Source organism: Cynara cardunculus, unplaced genomic scaffold, assembly GCF_001531365.2.
Source record: "Cynara cardunculus var. scolymus isolate 2C unplaced genomic scaffold, CcrdV1 Un_Scaffold_362, whole genome shotgun sequence".
Classification (NCBI taxonomy): Eukaryota; Viridiplantae; Streptophyta; class Magnoliopsida; order Asterales; family Asteraceae; genus Cynara; species Cynara cardunculus.
Genome location: NW_020200574.1, coordinates 62211 through 84173, shown reverse-complemented (window position 1 = coordinate 84173; position 21963 = coordinate 62211). Strand labels below are relative to the sequence as shown.

The 21963-nt window shown below is 37.3% G+C and overlaps 1 protein-coding gene across 2 annotated transcripts; it reads right to left on the bottom strand.

The window, feature by feature from the left end:
* Positions 1-1603: 1603 nt before the first annotated feature.
* LOC112501638 lies at positions 1604-21088 on the bottom strand. 2 transcript variants are annotated; one of them, XM_025105326.1, is made up of 4 exons: positions 20883-21088; positions 20754-20807; positions 19572-19623; positions 1604-2043 (listed from the first exon to the last, which is right to left on the bottom strand). In XM_025105326.1, the coding sequence occupies exons 1-4, from the start codon at positions 20969-20971 to the stop codon at positions 1861-1863; spliced, it is 378 nt and encodes a 125-aa protein (XP_024961094.1). In that variant the 5' UTR covers positions 20972-21088; the 3' UTR covers positions 1604-1860. The 2 variants fall into 2 exon arrangements, with proteins under 2 accessions (XP_024961094.1, XP_024961095.1); XM_025105327.1 differs by having other exon boundaries at positions 1604-2030; positions 20883-21041.
* Between the last annotated feature and the right edge of the window lie 875 nt (positions 21089-21963).

The window sequence follows — 21963 nt, the reverse complement described above, 5'->3', positions numbered from 1 at the left end:
ATGAATAAAACATTAAACTTTTTCATTTTGAATGATCAAGTCTCTCAAACATTTTTTTAATAAATAAATCATTGAATTGTTAGAAATTAGTTATTTACATCTTCTTTAACCCTCTCAAACAATTCTTTAAATAAATAAATCATTGAACTTTTAGAAATCGGTTATTTATATCTATTTTAACCCAAAAAAATACTATTAACTGAGTAGGAAGGTTTTAAATAAAATGAAAACTTAATCAGTTTTATTTTTCTCAAACTTTATGTCATTTGAACTCCTCGCACCCAATGACATTGCTTCCCCCAGACAGAATGGAGAATAGATTATGATGGAGCGACCGAGAAGGGGGAGGGGGAGCGATATCGTTGGATGCAAGAGGTCTGAATGACGTAAAGTATGAGAACGATAAAATTGGTTTAGGCGTTTTTGCTTTAACATCTTCATAGTTGGTTACATTTAGATCCTCTCCAATGGATTCTACAAAATGGAAAATCAAATCTCAAAATCTCCAAAAAAAATTACAATCAACTCGAACAGATTCTCTATTTTAGAGATTACAACATTTATTATATTATTGAAATATTTTATACATTAATAAAATAAAATATCATTTCTCTCTCATTAACATTTAACAATAACATATTTTATTGGTGGAAATATAATTAAAAAAATGTCCATCTCATAGTAATCATTTTTGAAGAGTTCTTCAAATTTAGAGGATTTTACACTTCCTCTCATGTGTTTCTCCATTTTGGACGATCTGTGAGAGTAAAATATTCCTCAAAATCTTCATTTTAGAGGATTTGTTAGAGACGTTCTTAGTTCTTTTGGGTTAAAATGATGTAGGTAACCAAAATTTAAAGTATGATTTTGATTATTAAAAAAATCGTTACTGAACTTAATCATTTAAAATGAAAAAAGTTAAATACTTTGTTCCTTAAAAAAAGTTGTAAATCATGATAATTCAAGATATTTTAGTTTAGCCTAAAAATTAGAACAAATTGCAAGGTTTCTCCGTCAACCATTCAGACTCCGAGACATGTATTCTCGTAGACGTCTTCCCCCAAAGTGGTGAAATTTTGAACTTTCAGGAAATTCGACTTTTTACATATTTAGACCCACCATCTAAACAAAAAGTGGATTCCGCCAATTAACACGATTGATTGGATGTTATTTCTCTAAAACCCACAAAATATGCTATTTTTCATTTTTCGTGCTACAAAAACCACTAATTGTATTTGTAAGAAAGCTTAATGTATCCAGATAGCATGTGATAATGGCAAACTTGCAAAACAAATCTCTTTATACCAAATGGTAATTGATCTAGCTGTATTCTGGTAACCAGTCTTCATCGAAAGGGTTCAACATCACAAAATACGTGTGTATCAATGTGTAGCGTTTGATTTAACACCCGCCTTTATAAAATAGCAACTCGATTCATCTCGAGGCATGAATATGTGCTTCAGACCTTTGTCTTTGATGAAACGTAATTTCTTGAACACGAACCCAATATATCGCACACAGAGACAGAATTAGTGTCGATAGTAGAGGTAGACGGACCTCGCCTTTGCCCTTACAAAGTTTGTTCTTGTGAAGACCCCATTTTGCAAAACAAAAACACAAATACAAGACACATGAGAAAAGTAGCATAGCAACGTGCAAATATGGAGCACGGACATAAGGTAAAACACTCATCTAAACGCATGAATAGATACGTGTTACAAGGTTTTTGGCTTATACGCGCGCCTTAAATCCAAAGCATGTTCAAAAAAAAATTCCGAACATGTACTCGTTTTCTTACACAAATATCCATCTGACATAATAGGATGAATGGAGTTTATGTGATGAGACAGAATATGCACACTATTCATGGCTTTCGGTACGCGTATGTGAAATCCCTTTGAGCCTAAATGTATCTGATTGCACATTCTTTATAGAAACTATCGCTTGACGAAGCTGGTTGTTGAGATTGGCCTGCAGTGATCGAGGTGAAAGCTGACCTGGTTGCGCAAGAACTTCAATGGTTCGGCTTGCTGCAAGGTTCACCTGTGAAACACCATCATTAGAAGTTCAAGTTTGATTACTCTGATTTTTCTAAATATAACGCAGTAGAATATAGATTACCAAAATGCAACGAACTCTGCCTTGATTCTTATTTTATGTAACTATGATCAAATTTTCCCTATTTGGTACCCATTTTGACCGGTAACCAGTAGATCTTGTAACCAAGATGATGTCGATGACAAGTTGTCAAGTTAAATTGTGATTTTGGATTATATGGAAAAATGTCAATCAAAATCAACTGATGCCACATAGGCTAAAGCCCTATGATCATATAAAATGGGTTCATTGCAAAAAAAAATCAGCAGCATTTTTCCCAACATAACGGATTGATGAAAACTAGGGTTACAGGAGATGGGATAATATAGAATAACAAGGCAGATAGGTTTAGCATTTCACCTGTTTGATGAGTACATACAGCGTTGGAAGAACGACATGATTTATCGACATTCCTTGGGGACTCTCCCTACTACCCCATCATTTCCTCTCTATATGCATCCCTCTGATACATGTCTATGGGTCTGATAGCTGTTCCCAGAAACAGGATCAAGTTATTTAGGTTTTAACCTTAAGGGTTGTTTGTTTACCTCTTAATAGTTCTATTAAGAGGCAGCTTTTGAATCGTTAAGAAGTGAATTTTGTTTGGCAAAGAAAAGGTCTACATCTTAATGGTTCTAAAACCCTCTGAACGATTTTGTATCTTGGGCCTCCCTTAACCATTCAGCGCCCTAATTTTACTCTTAACAATTACCAAATAATCATATTTCATTTTACGTTGTATCATAAGAGTCTCTTAATCATTCTGACTACTTAATCATTATGTACCAAACTGTTCAGCAACTGCCAAACAACCCCTAACAATTATTATTTTTAGATGTTTTTGTGTTAGGAAGGGGCATCCTTCTGTTAAGCAAAGTTGTTCAGAAGGTCATGCATTTAAAAAGATCTATCATATGGTCATTCTCCTAAATAAATCCTAGTGATGCTCTCGATCTTGGTCACCTAAATCAGGTCTTATGCATTCCCAGTGTAAATATAACACTGACATGCACGCATGCTCTTCATCTTAGGTGATTGATATCGGTGTCACACATTGCATGACCATTAACAACCATTAGGTGCTGTTTGGTATCATGGAATCCATGGGATTTCTTCAAGGGGAATGAAATGGTCAATTAATTTGACCAAATACCAAATCTTTTGTTTGGTTCCTTCACTTCTTGAAAAGAGATTTGATCATTCATTCCCATAAGTCAAGGAATTGAATTCCATTCCTTGGCAAATGTAACAAATTTCATAATTTGATTTTTAAACAACAAAAATAACATTTGCATCCAATTTAACCAACACCACCACCCCACCCACTCCCACTACCCCACTGCCACCGCCGCCACCACTGTTACCCATCACATTTCCCCCCAACCCCCAAAAAACCACCGTCGTTGCCACCATCATAGTAGGATTGTTGCCGTCACAGCCACTACTCATCCACCCCCCGCAAACATCGCTGCCACAACCACACCATGTTGACGCTGTCACAACCACCACATCACTACTACAACCCACCCCACCACACAAACCTCCGCCGCCGCCAACACGGTACTATTGACACCGTCACAGCCGCCACCCTCTCCACCCCCACAAACCACCGCTTTCGCCACCACAATACTACTGTCGCCGTCACAGCCGCCACACACCCACCTCACCCACACCGACCACCACCCCTACCAGCATGCAGATTCCAAATTCTTTTGAGATTCCATTCCAATTTTTGCTAACCAAACGCGTGATCAAATTCCATTCCAATTCCTTCAAAATCAACTTCCTTTGATGGATTTCAATTCCTCCAAATTCCATTCTGAGAACCAAATGCCCCCTTAGTACTTTGCCCTCCTATTCCCTTGCCAATGACACATCTTGAGCTAGTAGCATAGAATGCCTTACAAAAGTTGAATCTACCTAAAGTTCCATATTTCCATGTTCACATATAATCCCATATCTACTAGCAAGATAATATATCATCATAGTTGTTCAAAAGCATTTTCCCCTACTCGTATTTTTCAATGACATGAGCATAAAGGATGCCCATGAGGCCATGACCATAGGGCATTGTTCTTTAACCACGTCAAAGAAGTTGAAACCAAAATTTCCTCTATTCTCGAATTATTATGTCATATCCGTGAGCAAACCATATACAAAGAAGTTGAAACCAAATTTATTCTCTACAAAGAGTCTAGACATGTTAGTTCTTTATTTAAATTAGTACATTATGATGTTTAGGAATCTTACCACACCAAGTTTACTTTGAATTTGAAATATCTTATACAAGTAGTTAATACGTAAAGTGCACATGTTGGTAATGCATGGGTCTAGTATAAATAAGAGTGTGAGGATCAAAAAGGAGTTTGTGCGAGTCCTGTCGAGCCTCTCGAAAGCCAAAAAACCTCTTGTTAAATCATTTGATTTTATCCAATTAGAATTTACATGTGTACCAATTTCACTGTGTGTTTCCACCGGTGTACACAATTGGGTACGAAACAAGGACGAGAGGAGGCAAAAATCGTGATGATATGTGATGATTTCAAATGAGGAAGGATATGGAGATTGTCAATGCGATGATAAACAGACTAATCAAGCTTTATGACGAGCTGCTAAATATTAGCACTGCCACAGTTCCACCTCAGGTAGAAGATACAGAGAGGAATCAACATGTTCGTGATGTTAAAACGGAAGAGAAGAGAGAAATTACACTTTAAAGAGATGAAAATCGATCATATCAAATCCATCACTGGGGAGCACCACCGCCGTTGCCGATCTCACCACCATTGACGTCGTCATCATTCTCTCCACGCTCACCAGCATCACTGCGTCATCGGAGGCCCCATTATGGTCTTTTCCTCATCATTGATAGAAGTAAATGCCACAGAAAGGGTACTGACCAAAAGAGTGCGGCCAAGAAGGAAAAAGCAGAGATACCATCAAAAGCCCATTCTAGGGGTTCTATTATGGCCCAAGCCCATAATGGACTTAAATGGATCGATCAAACCGGAGTCTACTTTCACAACGTCGAGGACAATGTTACAGGGAGCTTGGTTGGGTGATGGTCGTCAGAAACCTCCACGGCTACTATGACCCCCCACCATTACTGCCACTAGTACCGACCCTACTAACGCCTCCACCATGGCCACTGTCTCCCTAACGCTCGATGTCCTCACAATGATCACTGCTGCTAGCCTTAAAACAAGGGGATACCATCAAGCCTTCAATTGGATATCGAAGGGGGAAGGGTTCATTAAGAATATAAAGGAGAAATTAGAGCTACTGGACGGTGGTGGAGCCCCAGATATGGGACCAGGAACCAAAAATTCAGGTACATTTGAATCACGTGGTAGGATTAATTAATCCAAAAACAATGAAGTTAGTGGGCGTTATTAAGGGGCTTAGGTAGTGTACTCACTTAGACTGGTTTCACCCACAATTTCTTTAAAAAAAAAATCAGTTGAGAAGTTTCAGTTGCTGATAAGTAGTACCAACGAGAATAAGTTCACTATGTGAAGAAGAGAGGTTGAGAAAAGAATAAGCATTTGTAAGGGAGTTAAACAATGTATTCAACGGGGGTGAAATCATGGATGAACTTTCATCAATTTGTTGAGGAAATCTCATGTAATTACAAGGGTTCAATGGCTGGACACTGTCTTGAAGTAAAGGTTCCAATTGCAGACAAACTGAAGAATAACCAAAGTAAGAATGGTGGGAGGATTGTTCAACAAACTTTCCCATCAATCTCGCTCCCTGATATTTGTGGATGTTGAGTTGGCGGAGTTGCCGCAGTTGCCATTTCCCAGCAGCCTTGGGTTTTTCTTATGGATTTGAAAGGCATCCTCGGCTAACGTCGACAATTCTTAGGTGGGTTGTTGCTAATGGTGCTCTAGATGATCTGAAATCTATGAAAGATAAAGCGAGGGAGTGGTGATTGGTTGTTCCCATAGATATATACATCACCATTCATGAAGCAACACTTTATACGACATACATATGTTTGATGGGAAGGGTAATCATTACTTTCACTCTCGAGAACAAGGTTATCATTAGATGTTGAAATTTCACCATCTCAATTCTCAACTATGGGCATGGGGAGGTAGTTAGAATCTACAATGAGAATTTTGGGCCGAGAACCGATGATGTTTTGGATGATTTGATGTTGGTTAATGGCCTTATACATGGCTCGTCCTCAACACAAAATTTCTATTGTTGAAGATGTGAGAAGAATGCCAACATTTTGTATTCACGTGCATGATATGGCATGAGACTCGACCACCATTGGTTTATAGCAGTGGATGATGAGTGGATTGTGCTTCCCAAGCGGAGGGACAAAGCTTAGATTATGGAACTGGGACTACATGGCAAGGTGCAGACGTGCAGTTGTTATGAACCAAGCTCTCAATTGGTTAACGGGATCAAAACAGAGAAATAATCGATTGCATGATTAAATGGAACGTAACTCATAACATCTAGCATTCGAGAGGCTAGTCTCTCCTAACAAAACAATGGCCAAACTTCCGAAAATCCAAGGCACAAAGTGGCAACCTAACTCGAGAACATCATCAAACTTCCCACCAGTTCCCTTGATAGCAATAGTGGATTGTACTATTTTTTTTTAAATGGCAGATATTCTACATAAGGAGAATAAAGAGATGAGAGCTCAGATTGCTGAATTGGAGAAGAGCATTATGAACTATAAAGATAAATACATAAACATTTTTTGTGAAAATCATTCAAATGTGGAATTTATTGCAAACCTACAAAAAGATCATAACAGAGCATTAGAAAGAATTGAGAATGATTCCGAGTATCAAATTAATAAACTTGAAAATTCTTTGGATAATGTTAGAAAAGATTTTGATAATGAATTRAAAATATGGARTAAWGCTAATAAAGATCTTTTCAACAAACTCCAAGAAGTTCAGAATGAATTAAGAGCTGAAAGAGATTCTTCAGGTAGAAAGCATAATGAAACTGATGACTTAACTGATAAATCTCATAAATCTGAAAGTGACCTGATTGAGCTAATAAAACTTCTGAATTTAGAGAAAGAAAAGGTTTTAGAAGTGGAAAAGAATTTTAATGCTAAAAGGAAAGTTTTGGAGAAAGAGAAGAATAAGATAATAGAAGTTGAAAGAAGATTTGGAGCTGAACGTGAATCTTATGAAAATAAGATTAATTCTCTTGAGCTGAATGCTAAATTTCTTTTAAATCAAATTTCAGATTTTGAACAACTTATCATCTTGGAACAAGCCACGGTTGATAAAGAAAAGAAAGAGGTTGAACAAAAGCAAAAAGCTCTAGATGAAGAGAAAAGATTGTTTGTTCTTGAGAAGAGAAGTGCTGTCAAGAAACATGTTGCAATTGCCAAAGAGCTTACTGAGAAAAAGAAATGGCTTGACATTGCTTCGGAGAATGATAAGGAAAGTTCAGATGAAGAAAGAAAGAAGTTTGAGAAAGAAAGAAAAGTGTTTGAAAAGATGAAGAAAGAATTAGAAGGTAAATTTTTGGATACTTCAAAGAAGTTGTCTGATCTAGAGACTTGAGTCTGAATTGAACACGAGAACTGAACTTAAGAAGTATGATTTAGTTGCTGATGAGAGAGATCAGTTACTTAAGAAAGTATCAGAATTTTCAAGAACTGAAAGCTTAACTGGTTCTCAATCTCAAGTAAAACTTGCTTTTATAATTGTTCCAGTGTTAAATCCAACAGTTATTCAAGCAGTCCTAGATCGACTTTTTCTAAGAACAAGTCTCATTCTTCAAAACAGTTTTATCAAGGGTATGTCATTGGATCACCCAATAAATTTTCTAAGACTAAAAGCATTTGGGTTAATAAAGTTGATTCTGTTTCATCTCATACACCTGTTATTACTAACTCTGTTCTTCCTTGCATTGTGAGATCCACTAATGATCTGATCAATCTTAGCAAAAGAAGAATTATGTGCTCAACATGCAGAACCAATGATTTTGTCAATAAGAAAAGGTTCAACAGGTGGCATGGAGATAACAGCAATCAGAACAGTTGAAAAGGTAAGAACATGTATGATCACAATAACTGGTATGGGTCATACTGTTCAAAGTGCTAAAAAGAATATATCTAATATGAATAGATGGTTTGGTAGTTACAACATACCCCAACCCGATTCTAAGAAAATAGGACCCAAGTTCGTTTGGGTACCAAAATCTACTTAATCTGGTTTGGTTTTGCAGGTGTGTCAATTTTGTGCTGATCAGAATATCATATCAGTGATACACCGATGCAGGGGGAGTTGTAATCTATTCCAAATGAGGCTTCTGAACATTTCAGTTCAGAACCCGTGCTTTACCGAGTGTGGTTTCTAAACACACAGTTTAGGACCCGTGCTAAACCTGTTTCAATTTTTTATTCTTTTGAGCTAAACTGAAACATTACTGAAATCAACTTTCTAGGGGGAGTCTCTAGAAGTTTTTAATAAATGTTTTTGGAAAATAATTTGTTTTGGGAAAACGAGTACATTTTCTGAACAGGTATTTCCTGAGATTTTACTTGTGTAATTTCTCATCGTACATAACTCCAATACCTGTTTTAGCTATTCTTCAAACTGTTATTATCGCGTCTCTTATAAAAAAATCATTTTCGGTGATAATGCGCTCGTTTGTATTCAAAGTTTGTTTTCTGATATTTTTTTACTTTGATTGATATACATTTCATATTTTTTTTAATATCAGAATCTGTAAACTCGTTCTTACAGATCTTCATTCATTTCTCTCGCATACCGAATAATCTGATCATTGTCGCATCATTCCTTATTGATTGTGCTTAAAGCCAAATTTATTGATCAAATTTTTTATCTGATCATTGTGCCTTACTTGCAATACTATTTTTAATCAATTCTTGTGACCATATGAGCATACTGTAAATTTTGGGAGGGACTGAGTGCTTATCAAAAATACCTCAATGGAATGTCAGAACCGACAAACCTACCCATGAGAACAACCATATCTGAGTGAGCTTTATATACAAAAGGGTTTGTGTGCTGAGACTAAAATGAAAATGAGAGGGGTAGCTGTTGTGAGCTAAAAGAATTGACGAGAGTTGTGTCAGGATTAAAAGAATATAAGAATCCTGTTCCAAACTTCTAAAATCCGGGCATACCACATAATCTATTAGTTCTCAATTCTTTCGAGACTAATATTGAAAAAGGCAAAGCCTAGGCCAATTCTTGTCACAACCCCACCAGCTACTCATTTGTTTCTCAACAGATAAGTGTTTCAATAACAGTTGGGGCACGCAGCTCATCAACTATTAATTTCTCATTCGGAGAAAGTTGATATTGAATCAGAAGGATATATGTCCCCCCTTCAAGTCTTTTTGATCACTAATTGAGTCTGATAAATTTGTGTAGTCCACATGATTTATCTTTTTGAGCCTAAACAGAAGCATACGTTGCTTTATCTTTCTTCACTACACAGATTTTGCATTTTATCTGTTATTTTGCCAAAACATTCATAGATATGCTAATTTTAAGCTATCGGTGATTGAATGGAAGACCTAGTGAGATGAGCATCAAAAGTCTCATATATACAGTACATCCGTTGTACTGAGTATATCTGTTATACTCACAGGCCAATCTTCCTATAAGAATGAAAACAATTTCATACGTTGAAATTGGCTGTTATCTTCCCATTCCCTTAATATGAAAAGATTAAATAAGTGGATTTGCAAAGATCTACTTACTATTTTATGAATTGACAGCTTACACGGAGGATTTCATTCATTCTTGTGTATGATGGAATGATTCTCATTWCATCATAAGGGGGAGTATGTAATAATGAATGAAATGTCTAATTCCGAACATTATAAAGGGAATTTGATGTAAACATCAAGGGGAAGTAACTTCAAATTTGGCAAAAGACTCGAAAGGAGTGCGACTAGAGATGATTACGAAGATTATTCCGATGCTACAATATCTGAGAGTTGTTGAATGTGAAGTTCATCATTTCAACAGTTTATTAATAGAGATTTTGCGTCGTAAAAGAATGTTTGTGATCTTATCTGAAGAAATTCATTATTGGGGAGAATGTTTAAAATTTGTTCGTTATTGTTTCTGTTCTACATTGTCAAAAAGAGAAGATCATCGCGGTTCTACATTCGAGGGGGAGAATGCTAGAAGATCTTTTTCAACAATTGATTGTCTGAAGATTTCGAGTTGAAGTTTGTTTTTGAAGAAGACATTGTGTGCTTAAAGTTTCAAAGTTCAAATGAGGCTCAACGCGCACAAATTCTTTCAAGTCTGAATACAAAGGGGGAGAATGTTAGGACTAAAATTCAGTGTATAATTGTATTCGTCTTGAAAGTTAATTTTGTCTATAATTGTGTAAAAGTCAGCGTGTTTGACTTTTCTTAGAGATGTTGACTTTGACCTTGTTTAGTTTGTTTGACCCTATAAATAGGGTGTTTCTTTGTAATCTTTAGGAGAATGCTCAATTGTAAAATCCAGAATACGTAATAGAGAGTTTGACCATATTTGAAGACTTGACTTTTTCTCTCTTCTCCATCTCATGTTCTTGAAGAATAAATACAGATCTGCCATGAATGTTGAAGCTTGTATGAAGATTGATCTCATAAAGGACTAACAATCTACTTGAACGAGACTGAATATGATTCCCAATATCTTATATGGAAAGAAATTGTTGCAACACCCGCAGCAAAACAAGTCGGTAGTATGGTGATATGCTGACCCAAAAAGAAATCGATGTCCAACACCATCTATAACCACTGCAAAATGAAGAATTAAGCTAAGTGGATTCGGGTTTTGCCTAGAGAGGAGAGGAACAGGCCCAGTTGCACAACCACCTCCAAAGCGTAAATAGTCGAAGCAAGCTTCCTACATTTCCTCCATTGTTTCATCAGAAGCACAAAGAATCTTGTATAAATCCCCTACTAACATATATATGATAGATGCCATTGCCTTACCTAAGATGGAGAATGGTTCTAGATACTTGGAGAGTGCAATCAAATCACGCAAGAGCTATAACACATCCATATTGTAACACACCCATATTAGAGAGTATGATAGCCATTTTCCCATTAGTAACCAGAGAACAAATTTTGAGTGCTATTGATCGGATAAAATAGGATGGTTGAATGATCGATTAAGCTGACATGCCCGTAATTTGGATATGGAAGTTCACCATTCTCCAACAGGCTGACAAAGGAGAGGGGGGGGGGGGGGCATCAACCTGTGAATTTCCATCCCAATGTCTTGGCCATAACCATTTATACCTTGCCAACACCATACTATCCCCCAAATCTTCATACACTGTGTTCGCGCTCTATTTTTCTTCGAAAATCAGCACGAACTGATCCAAATAAACTCTAATGTTGATTCGTGTCTTAAACCTAGCTTCGCCTTCCATGGATGATGGTGGTGGTGGTAGCAGTGGCAGCGGCTTCCATTGATCGTTGCTCCAACCATCTTTCCTATAGGTCGTCAACTTTATGGAGTATGTTGGTAAAGTGAAAATACGTACTAAGTTGGGCGTAGACTTGGGCCAATATATAATAATTGGTTCAGCCTTGGGCCAATTTAATATAACCAGCAAAAGAATCATTAACATGGGTTTTCTAAATTTCTCCCCTTTTTCTTTCTTCAACTGGACCCACATCTTATAATGGACTGGAATCCAAATCCAGCGCTTGATCATTTCTTTGCGGCTTTTGCTCTCATCAATGGTGGAGGAAAACGTAACAGCAGGCTAGGTTTGAGATATGTTGTGGCCTATCCCAATGATTGATTTGCTCGATTCACTGTTTGGAGAAATCAGTGGTGGCTGTGGATAAACAACCGACTGAATCGGTTCTGACCGTAGTCTTTATTCAAACCGAATGGAACAGCTTCCACAATGATCGACTGAATCTCCATTATTTCAGTCCTCGCCTTATTTTCCTCCATTTTTTTCGCACCAGATATGAACTCCGATGGTGGAAGACTGCCCTGAATTAGATGGAAGAGCAATGTAGAGGAATGTTTTGGATAGAGTGTTACGTACCTCTTCACGAAGAATCGCATGTAATTGGGCATTTTCTACCACCATCTCTGTCAATTCTGATTGAGGACCTGACTGAATATCCTCATTTGATCTCGGATCTGTTGTTGAAAATTGGAAACTATGGATTTGATTTTGATCACCTTCTTCGCAGAATCAACCCTCTCGAAACTAGTATCAAGAGCTCGGGACTCAGGCAGCTTTGATACCAATTTGTTATGAACCAAGCTCTCAATAATAATTTGTTATGAACCAAGCTCTCAATAACAATCAGATCAAAGGAAAGAAGTAATCGATTGTATGATTAAATGGAAGTTAGTAGGGAACATCTAGCATTCGAGAGGCTAGTCTCTCCTATACAAGACAATGGACAATTTTTTGGATACCTCTATTCTCCCGCCACACGCCTATTTTTACTATCAGTTTATTTATAATTACACCAATACCCCTTCTATCCCCCCTTCTAGAATGTATAGCATAATATTGGTCTTAGTGATATGAAGGGTGTATACAAGGCGGAAGTTGAACTTGAAGAATTCATTCACTATCTTCGAATGATAGAATTCTCCAAAGAAAGCTTCAAGGGGGTGAAGAGATTCCAAATGGCTTCCTTTTTGACCGTAGAAGGGAAAATAATTGTAAATAACAACAGGTTCTTCTAATTATTTATCGTGCTTTGGTTGGGGTCGCACATCAAAAGACAACAGGAAGAAATCAATGCTCTTTGGAGTTTGTTTTGAGGAGCTCGGCCGACCAAAGACCATTGATTTCTTCCAAAGACCGAGCATGTATATGGAGTTTGGCCGAGCATCAATGAACACCATTTGGGAGATTATGGAGTTCGGCCGACCAAGTCTTGTTTTTTTAGAAGCCTTTAGGCCTGAGCATCTGTTTGGAGTTGTATTACTGTCCCCTCAAACATGCTTCTACATGCACAATAGGCTTCAACGAGTGGACGAAGATGTCGGTTTCGAGAGATTTACTTATAAAGGAAGCCTGTCAGAGAGAGGATATTGCGGCATAATCAAGTTATGTTCATTCCACCTTGAGGACAAGGTGGAAGTTTGGGGCAGGAATTGTTATACCTTATACTAGTAGCATACAAGTAATTAATGCATAAAGCATACAAGATGGTAATGCATGGGTCTAGTATAAATAAGAATACAAGGGTTCAGGAGAAGGTATACTATTTTGTAGACACTAATTAGACGTGAGTCTTGTGGAGAGTTGTGGTCTCTCAAAAGCTAGAAAACCCCTTGTTAAATGATTAGATTCCATCCAAATAAAATTTATATATGTGCCAATTTCACTGCATATTTACCGATGTACATTAAAATAATTCACAACATTTGTGGATGATCACTCTCGATTAACATGGGTTATTTGCTAATACAATCATCTTTTTTTAATTTCATGTATATATTAATAATAATTTTTTAATATTTATCAAAATAAATTCAGTTATTTCACATTTTAACAAATTTCTGATTGATGCATGAGTCCACATGTGCTTACAGACCACAGCAATTTGTCCTCGCTGAAAGTGAACCATTATTTGCTAGATATGGCATGAGATAAACCAAAAGGGTTTTTGTGCATTGATTTTCATGTGTAGCCTAATTACAGGTCTCTATATATAGAGATACTAATTACATAAGAGTGCCCTCTACATTATACTAATTACGCTTAAGTACATTCAGTCTAATACGCTCCCACAAGTTAAGGAAGGGTAACGACCTATAGCTTGGATCGTACAAATAGAAATCTAGGAGTCCACAACGGCTTCGTGAAAATATCAGCAATCTGCTCTTTTGTGGAAATGAATTATACACGAAGGTCTCCTTGAGCAACCTTTTCTCTGACAAAATGAAAATCAACTTCCACATGCTTTGTTCGTGCATGAAAGATCGGGTTGGCTGATAGATAGGTTGCACCTAGATTGTCACACCAAAACATTGGAGTTGATTGGCCATGAACGCCAAGTTCACGAAGGAGAGCTTGAAGCCAGGTAAGTTCAACTACAGTATCAGCCAAAGCTTTGTATTCCACTCAATAGAGGTTTGAGAAACAGTGCGTTGTTTGCGAGCGGTCCAAGATACAAGGTTAGAACCCAAATAGATGGCAAATCCCCCTGTGGACCGACGATCATCTAGACACCTAGCCCAATCAGCATCAGAGAACGCTTGGAGAGACTGATCAGCATCGGAGAAGGCTTGGAGAGATAGAGTAGATGCCTGGCGAATGAGTAAGCCACAGTCAACAGTGCCCCGAAGATAGTGTGAAATCCGTTTGACCACACACCAATGTGATTCAGTAGGGGATGCATGAACCGACACACTCTATTAACTGCAAAAGCGATATCTGGCCGAGAAAGAGTAACATAATGAACAACACCAACGACCTGTCTGTATTTAACTGGGTCAGAAAAAGCAAGACTGTCAGCTAAAGATAGGGAACTGAACGAGGTCATGGGGGAAAGCATGGGCTTAGAGTATGAGAGGTCTGCTCGTTGTAAGAGCTCCAAAATGTACTTCTTTTGAAAAGGATGACGTATGGTCCTTAAGGGACGATCTCAATACCCAAGAAGTAGTTTAGAGGGCCTAGATCCTTTATCGCAAAAGTTGAGCCCAGTTGTTGAACGACGGCGTCGATAGCAGAAGTATTGTTTCCCATGATGATGATGCCGTCAACATACACTAAGATGTATAAAAGAGTGCCAGCATGACTGAAAATTAACAGTGAAGGATCAGTCTTGGAGCCTATAAAGCCAAGGGTATGAAGAGCCTTGGAAAGGCAGTGAAACCAAGCCCGTGGGGGCTGCTTGAGGCCATAAATGGACTTGTGGAGTAGAAAAATATGATCTGATCGTTGTGGGTCAATAAAGCCTGGAGGGTGCTTCATATAGACTGTTTCAGTAAGGTGGCCATGAAGAAAAGCATTTTGAACATCAAGTTGCCTAAGCAACCATTTCTGAGAAACTGTAAGCGGTAAAACAACCCTGATGGTAGTGGTCTTGACAACAGGACTGAAGATTTCGTGAAAATCAATGCCAAGTTTGTTGCCGAAAACCTTTTGCGACGAGTCTCGCTTTGTAACGAGTAATGGCACCTGCCTTGTCCTGTTTTATCCAGTAAACCCACTTACATCATTAGTATCATGAGCAATTGATTAGGTATACAGTTGTATCGAAGGCGTAATGTCTAAAACGTTGAGGAACACTGATGGAGCAAGCAGAGTGAGACTAGTTTCAATGGCATGTCAATTACGTCGTTCCACGAAACCGTTTTGCTCACTGGTGTGATGACATGAACGGCGATGAACAATGCCAAGGGATGAGAAGAAGATAGATTTTGGAATTCACCACCCAGTCAGTTTGAACGTTTTTTACCTTTGTAGTAAATTGTCTTTCAACCATGGTAAGAAAACCTTTGAAGGTGTTGTAGACATCTATTTTTGAGCTAATGGGTAGATCCACATATAACGAGAATGATGATCAACACATAGCATAAAGTAATGATGATCTTCAAAAGATATAACGGTGCAAGACCAGACATCACAATAAACCAAATCTAAAATTTTATTAGTTCAAAAGGAAGAAACAAGTAATGAATTTTTTGATGATTTGCCCATTTGATAGGACGTACAAAAAGGTAATGTCTTAGTTGTAGCAGGAATAGAAAATCTAGAAAGCAATAAATGAAAAAGACGTTGATGTGGATGACCAAGCCGCCTATGCCAAATGGTAGAGGATGCACGATTAACAACAAAAGCGATTTTATTGATAGACTTGAGTTGGGGTAGACAATACAAAGAGAGCAGGTAGGGTTTTGGTAACTTGGCTTTGATACCGAGATAAACCAAAAGGATTTTTGGGTATTGATTTTCATGTGTAACCTAATTACAATAGGTCTGTGGGTATAGAGATACTAATTACATAGGAGTGCCCTCTACATTATACTAATTACACTTGAAGTACATTCAGTCTAATAGCATGCATAATGTCAATTCATCGCCATGTCCCTCATTGTTTGTCAATTACCTTAAATTATATGCCCTAAATTGTCCTACACAAGAAAATCCCCTTCTTCCTATTGTTTCCTTAAGCATCCATGTTCCTAGTTTATGCTAAAAACATTGTTGTGTTTGTTACCTCCAAGATTTGTGTCCTACAGCATAAGCAGAGGGCTCGGCTTCAAAACCGTACGTGGAGCTTCCGCCTCATACGGCTCCTCTAGGGATGGAGGTAGGCCCAGCCCTGACCCATAAAAATTTTCAAGCAGCGGCATCATTTGACCATTTGTTGTTTGGGTGCCTGCTTTAGCAAGGGTTATGGATTTGACCCCTTTCATATCCTTTCCTCCAAACAATTTGCTTAAAAAACAAACGCTATAATAGCTGAAGAACTGAAAATTTGCTAAAAGCATAATTAGAAGCCACACCCTTTCAAACAAGATACATTAATCCAACGCCTTAGACTAACTAAGCCACCACAAACTTCTGTCATAAGTTAAGTTTCAAGAAATATAAGAGCATACATAACAAAACAATATGTTGGCACCCTTCAGAAACATAAGTTTTTTCCACTATGACAAAATCATGAAGCCACGGCATTGGTCGCCATATGCCCCACACGTGCCTGTCCTAGAGACACTAAGCTTGATCGTCAATAGGTAAAGTGTATGTTCCTTGGTTAATTCCGTGTTTAGAAATGATGTACATGCCATAATCCTTCTCCCCATAAATATTTTACTTCCCTTGATTTCACCTTTTATGAATTCATTATTCATGTTGTAGTTTTCTTTTCAAAGTTCTCATTTGGTCATTACTGAACTCCCTTTAAGAGTCTAAGTGGGTATTCCCAATTCCTTTCCTTCGACAAAGTCACTAGAATCCACGAAATCACTAGCGCTCTAATCACATAGGTTTATGCTCGACAATTATATGACATTTGTACAAGCTAATAACACTCCATCTCTGCATCATGAGGTCAATGGCTGCCCTACTACACTTAAGCCTCAATCTTCACCATTACTCAGCCCGAAACCTTGTAAAGTATCTCCATCAACATTTCTCCATAAGTGACATGTGTACGACTCTTTCAGTTGCTCCCTTTGCCATGATAAAACTATATAACAAGGCTTATATCACCCTTTCTCCCTTATGCTCAACATATGATATGGATTCAATCAAATTCTAATTAATTAGAAGAGGCAATTTATCCAAGATAGCACAAAGCCATACAAGAGATTAGAGAGATTAATTCCCTTCATAGAAATAAGGGGCCTTGGAATCTCTTCCTTCAAGTCAACATGTTGAATACAAGTAGGGATCTCATCCTCCTTTACATCACATAAAAGCCCGTCTAGTGGATAAGGGTTATCCTCAAGCTTAGTGAATTGATTATGAAAACACTTCCGCACCCGTGGCCAAAATGGTGTATGTCTTGCATTTGTGTTCCATTGATCACTCATCATACGCCACTAATTGGTTAGATAATAAGAATGTCTTTCTCAAAGAAACCATAAATGGTTCAGCCATCCGGCTTTGTTGTTGAGGAGGTGGTCGTTCCATGCAGACAGGATTAGAATAAGTGCAGTGTGAAGTCACAAAGCAACTTCACTATCAAATTATCGTATTTAATGGTCATTGCAATATTAGCACGCACTACTTGTTACTACCCCTTTCTAGGTCAATCCAAGGTTTTAGGTTTTAAAAAGCAGAATCAGGCCTCGAGGCGTTTTCCTTACGCCTCGAGGCGGAAACTAAAAAGAAATAAAAATATTTATAAACATGTAATACATATTTAAATTATATTTAGAATCATCATCAGTTGCCTAAATTTTTTTTAATATATGTAATTAATATATAAAGATTTTATTATTATTTTTTTTAACAAGTACTCCCTCTATCTCAAAGTAAGTGCTAATAAGTGAGAATTATCTTATAGCATGTTACTTTACCGTTGAGATTATTGTTATAAATGTGGTCTCACTGAGCCATGAAGCTGACTAGCATGGTGCAAAGTAGGATCGGGATTGGCATGAGTTGATAAGGGGAAAAGTCACGTCTAGCGGACTTTAGACAACATTAGCTAACTATTTCATATATAACTTGACACTTTCAATTATGTTGTGAAGCGTAGTACTTTAGCCAATAAGCCTATGGTTGTATTTGCTTTCAAGTGTAACTAAGGTCATCTAGTGATGTGAGCTTGAACTAAAGGAAGGTTGTATTTTCCTTTACGAGTTAAGTAAGGTGTCATATATCTCTAATGGGAATTAGGGGTGTGACAGTTGGACGGGATACCAAACAATGTCTTTCAGGCATAGCTAGGTGTTGCACCCGTCACAAATACATTGAGGGAGGAAAGATTATGTTTGTTTAGGCATGTGCAGAATGTCGGCTATGGCACCAGCGAGGATGGTAAAGAGTATGACTGTCAAAGGGGTGAGGAGGCAGGCGAGGAAAACATGTGATGAGCAATTGAGGATGGCCTTGGCGGCATTAGATGTTTTAGAGAACATGACCTCTGATAGCACTTCTTGGAGATGTGGGACCACGGTAACACAATACAGTCTATGGGTAGGACCTGTAGCTTGGACAAGAGGATGGAGTTTGGAGAAGTTAGAGGTTGAGACAAAGGGGGTAGCGAGGTGGTCATTACATTACGTGAGTATTACGTCATATAGAGGGATGCCTTATTTTTCCTACTTCTAGTGTTAGCTTTTATTCTTGTATTAGTAGTTGTTAGTTTGCGTTTTTGTGCTTCCTTGATTGTTTTAACTTATTTTTCCCTTTACCTTGCATTGTTTTTTAAATTGACCTAATGCTTGATTGCATACTCTTATCTCTAATTGCTCTTTTGTTTCTTCTATTTTTTGTTTTACAAGTGAAGTGCCTTCACTGAAACAATCTCTCTACCCCTTGGGGTTGAGTCAAGGTCTACATACATACTAACCCCCTAACCTCGCTGGGATTTATTGGATTTGTTAAAATCGTCTATCTTGCGTAGATTTACCCATGCTTCTGGATCATTTGATTTGATTAGCATCAAGACCCTAAAATTTGACTCCCAACTGCAATATTTAAATTGTATGTAATAGAAGTAAACACTAAGCACTTCATCACCTAATAACTTGTGATATCTATTCACGTAAATTAAAGGAATAACTATTACACACATCCTAATGGTGAATTTCAACAAGGCTACTATAGCATGATAACAAAAATTATTATATATCCAAGACGAATTACGGCATAAAAGTGCATAAAAACTAGCATTATGGTTCAATTTCAACACATGAAGTTCATTTGGTTTGGATAAAATAACTAAAGATGTATAAATATAGAAGATCAAACTAATAGGTATTTTAAATTTCATTCAGCAAAAGCAAGGAATATACATGCACTAATAACTATATAAGGAAAGCCAATCATACCGATTCTGAAACCATTTTAAACAAAGCTTTCCCAAGAGGCACAATGCAAAACCTTCAAACAAGAAAAAAAGACTTCAGACAAGAATTTTTTTTTAACTTCAGCACATTATCATGACTTCCTTTCACTTTCCTAGCAACAAAATATGATCTTTTTGATAATTCCTACACTTCCAAATTTTGAAATCAAACCATATAGAGATGGTATATCCCACTCAAAAGTAGTAGGGTCTGGGAGGGATAGGATGTAAGCAGATCTTACCCCCGACAACTAGAATCGAGAGGTCGTTTCCATGAAAACTCCCGACTTGTGCATGAAACAAATGTGTGTGCAAGCAAACAATAGGATAGGTATTAGGAGTCTATAACAGATAATCGGGAAAATACAATAGGTAGAATACAAAATCAAAGGTAAGCAGACAATGTGATCATATAAGATATGTAATGCATGTAGTAAACGAATGTACATAGCAACTTAAGCATGCAGGTAACCATTAAGAAAAACAAGAAAGAAAGGTCCCATCATGCGCAGCTAACCCACACAAGGAGCCAATTTGACTACTCCTTACCCGCATCTCAATATCCTTGTCATCACCACTACCATATACTACTAAAAATCGGCCACTCTCGTCCCTAGTCCTGCGTCTCCAAGAACTCCTATAAGAGGTCATGTCCTCGGAGATGCCCAAAGTTGCCATGTCCATCCTCAACTGGTCAGCCCACATGCCTCTACACTTCCTAAATTTAAAAACTCAATTTCGCTTTTATTAATGCCAGAATTTAGTACCTCCAAGATTCAAATTTATGCAAACTACCTTTCATTCGTACCAATTTTCTTCAAGTTTTAGTAATTACATAGAGGTTATAGCATTACTCAATTTCTTCTCTGGAAAATTAACAATTCTGCTCAAATGGGTCGTGGTTAGGAAAGCAAGAAAAAAAATGTAAAAGCAAGTGCGTAATTGACTTTTAAGAATCAAAATCTCATGTGAATTTTCCAAATACTACGTGGTTGAAGCACTCAATACACAATCGAACCTAGTTATTAAATACCTAAAGTTTCGATAATTATAATCAATTTTCAAGCCAAAAAGGTAGTTTGTTCGATTTCTATACTCAAAATGTGGGTTTTACGGAACTATTGACGAAGGAATGACATCACAAGAAGAAGACAAAAGCAATTACATTCCACGGCCATAGGCTAGAGCAACTTCCGAAGGTTCTCTCCAGTCATCATATCTGCAAAAAAGAAAAATGTTTATAGCCACTGCAATGGTAGAATTGGAGAATCCAGACAGAGAGACAGAGAAGTACACATAGCCGTAGCGTTTATCAAACAAAAATCGTTTTGATGAGTTTTTGGAGATTTTAGAGCTCAACCGAACTTCCGGAGTCTCTACCATTGCTTACGAACAATCTGGATATCAAATTTGAGGGGCGACCCTAATTTATGCAAGTGTGCATTTTGGGGATGCGACATTTTTTCTTAAAGGCAATCGACATTGTTTGTGAAAATGGACAAAAATAGTAGCATCTCCAATCAAATTCATTATTTATAAAGATTCATTTAACAATGATCTCTTTTAATTGAATTTTTATTAAGATTATAATTTCTCTCCACCACGAGATTGATCTCTTATATACAGATTGGATGAGTTTATGAGCAATATCCTTGATGACGGATCAAGTTATTAGTTTTGTTGAACAACTCATGATTGTCATTCGTCAAATTATTCAACTGATTTTGTGGCGTTTTTTCATTGAGAGACATTTTCATGGGAGTTTGAGGAAAATTGTGTGTACAAGTCTTTGTTGAAAGACAACAAATATGTACGGAAATTTTCAATAATTTGGGTGACAATGACATATGAAACTTAGTGAAAGAGAACACGTTATTGGGAGACAATGACATGTGAATTGAGTAAAATATACAACATATTATTAGGAGACAATGACATGTCAACCTGAGTGAAAGAAACAACTCATTATTGGGAGAAAATGACATGTGAACCTGATGGAAAGAGACAATATGTTATTGGGAGACATTGTCATGTAAACCTGAGAGAAAGAGACAACACATGATTGAGAGACAATGGCATGTGAACCTGAGCAAAAGTGACAACACATTATTGGGAGATAATCATAACCATTCATTATAACATAAAAATAAATTTCAAATAGTACACTTGAAAAACAAGTTACAAACAGATACACGAATAATAAATTACATATAAAAAATTCTAAATTGCAAACAAACCACTATCCACACGACATTCCCAAAAGACATTCTTTCAGCGCCTCCTCTCCTGGTGACAACAGGTGTTCTTTTGCCAACAGTGCACGTAGATTCTGGTGGTGTTCTTTTTCTTTTTCGAATTCGAGTCTTTTAGTCATG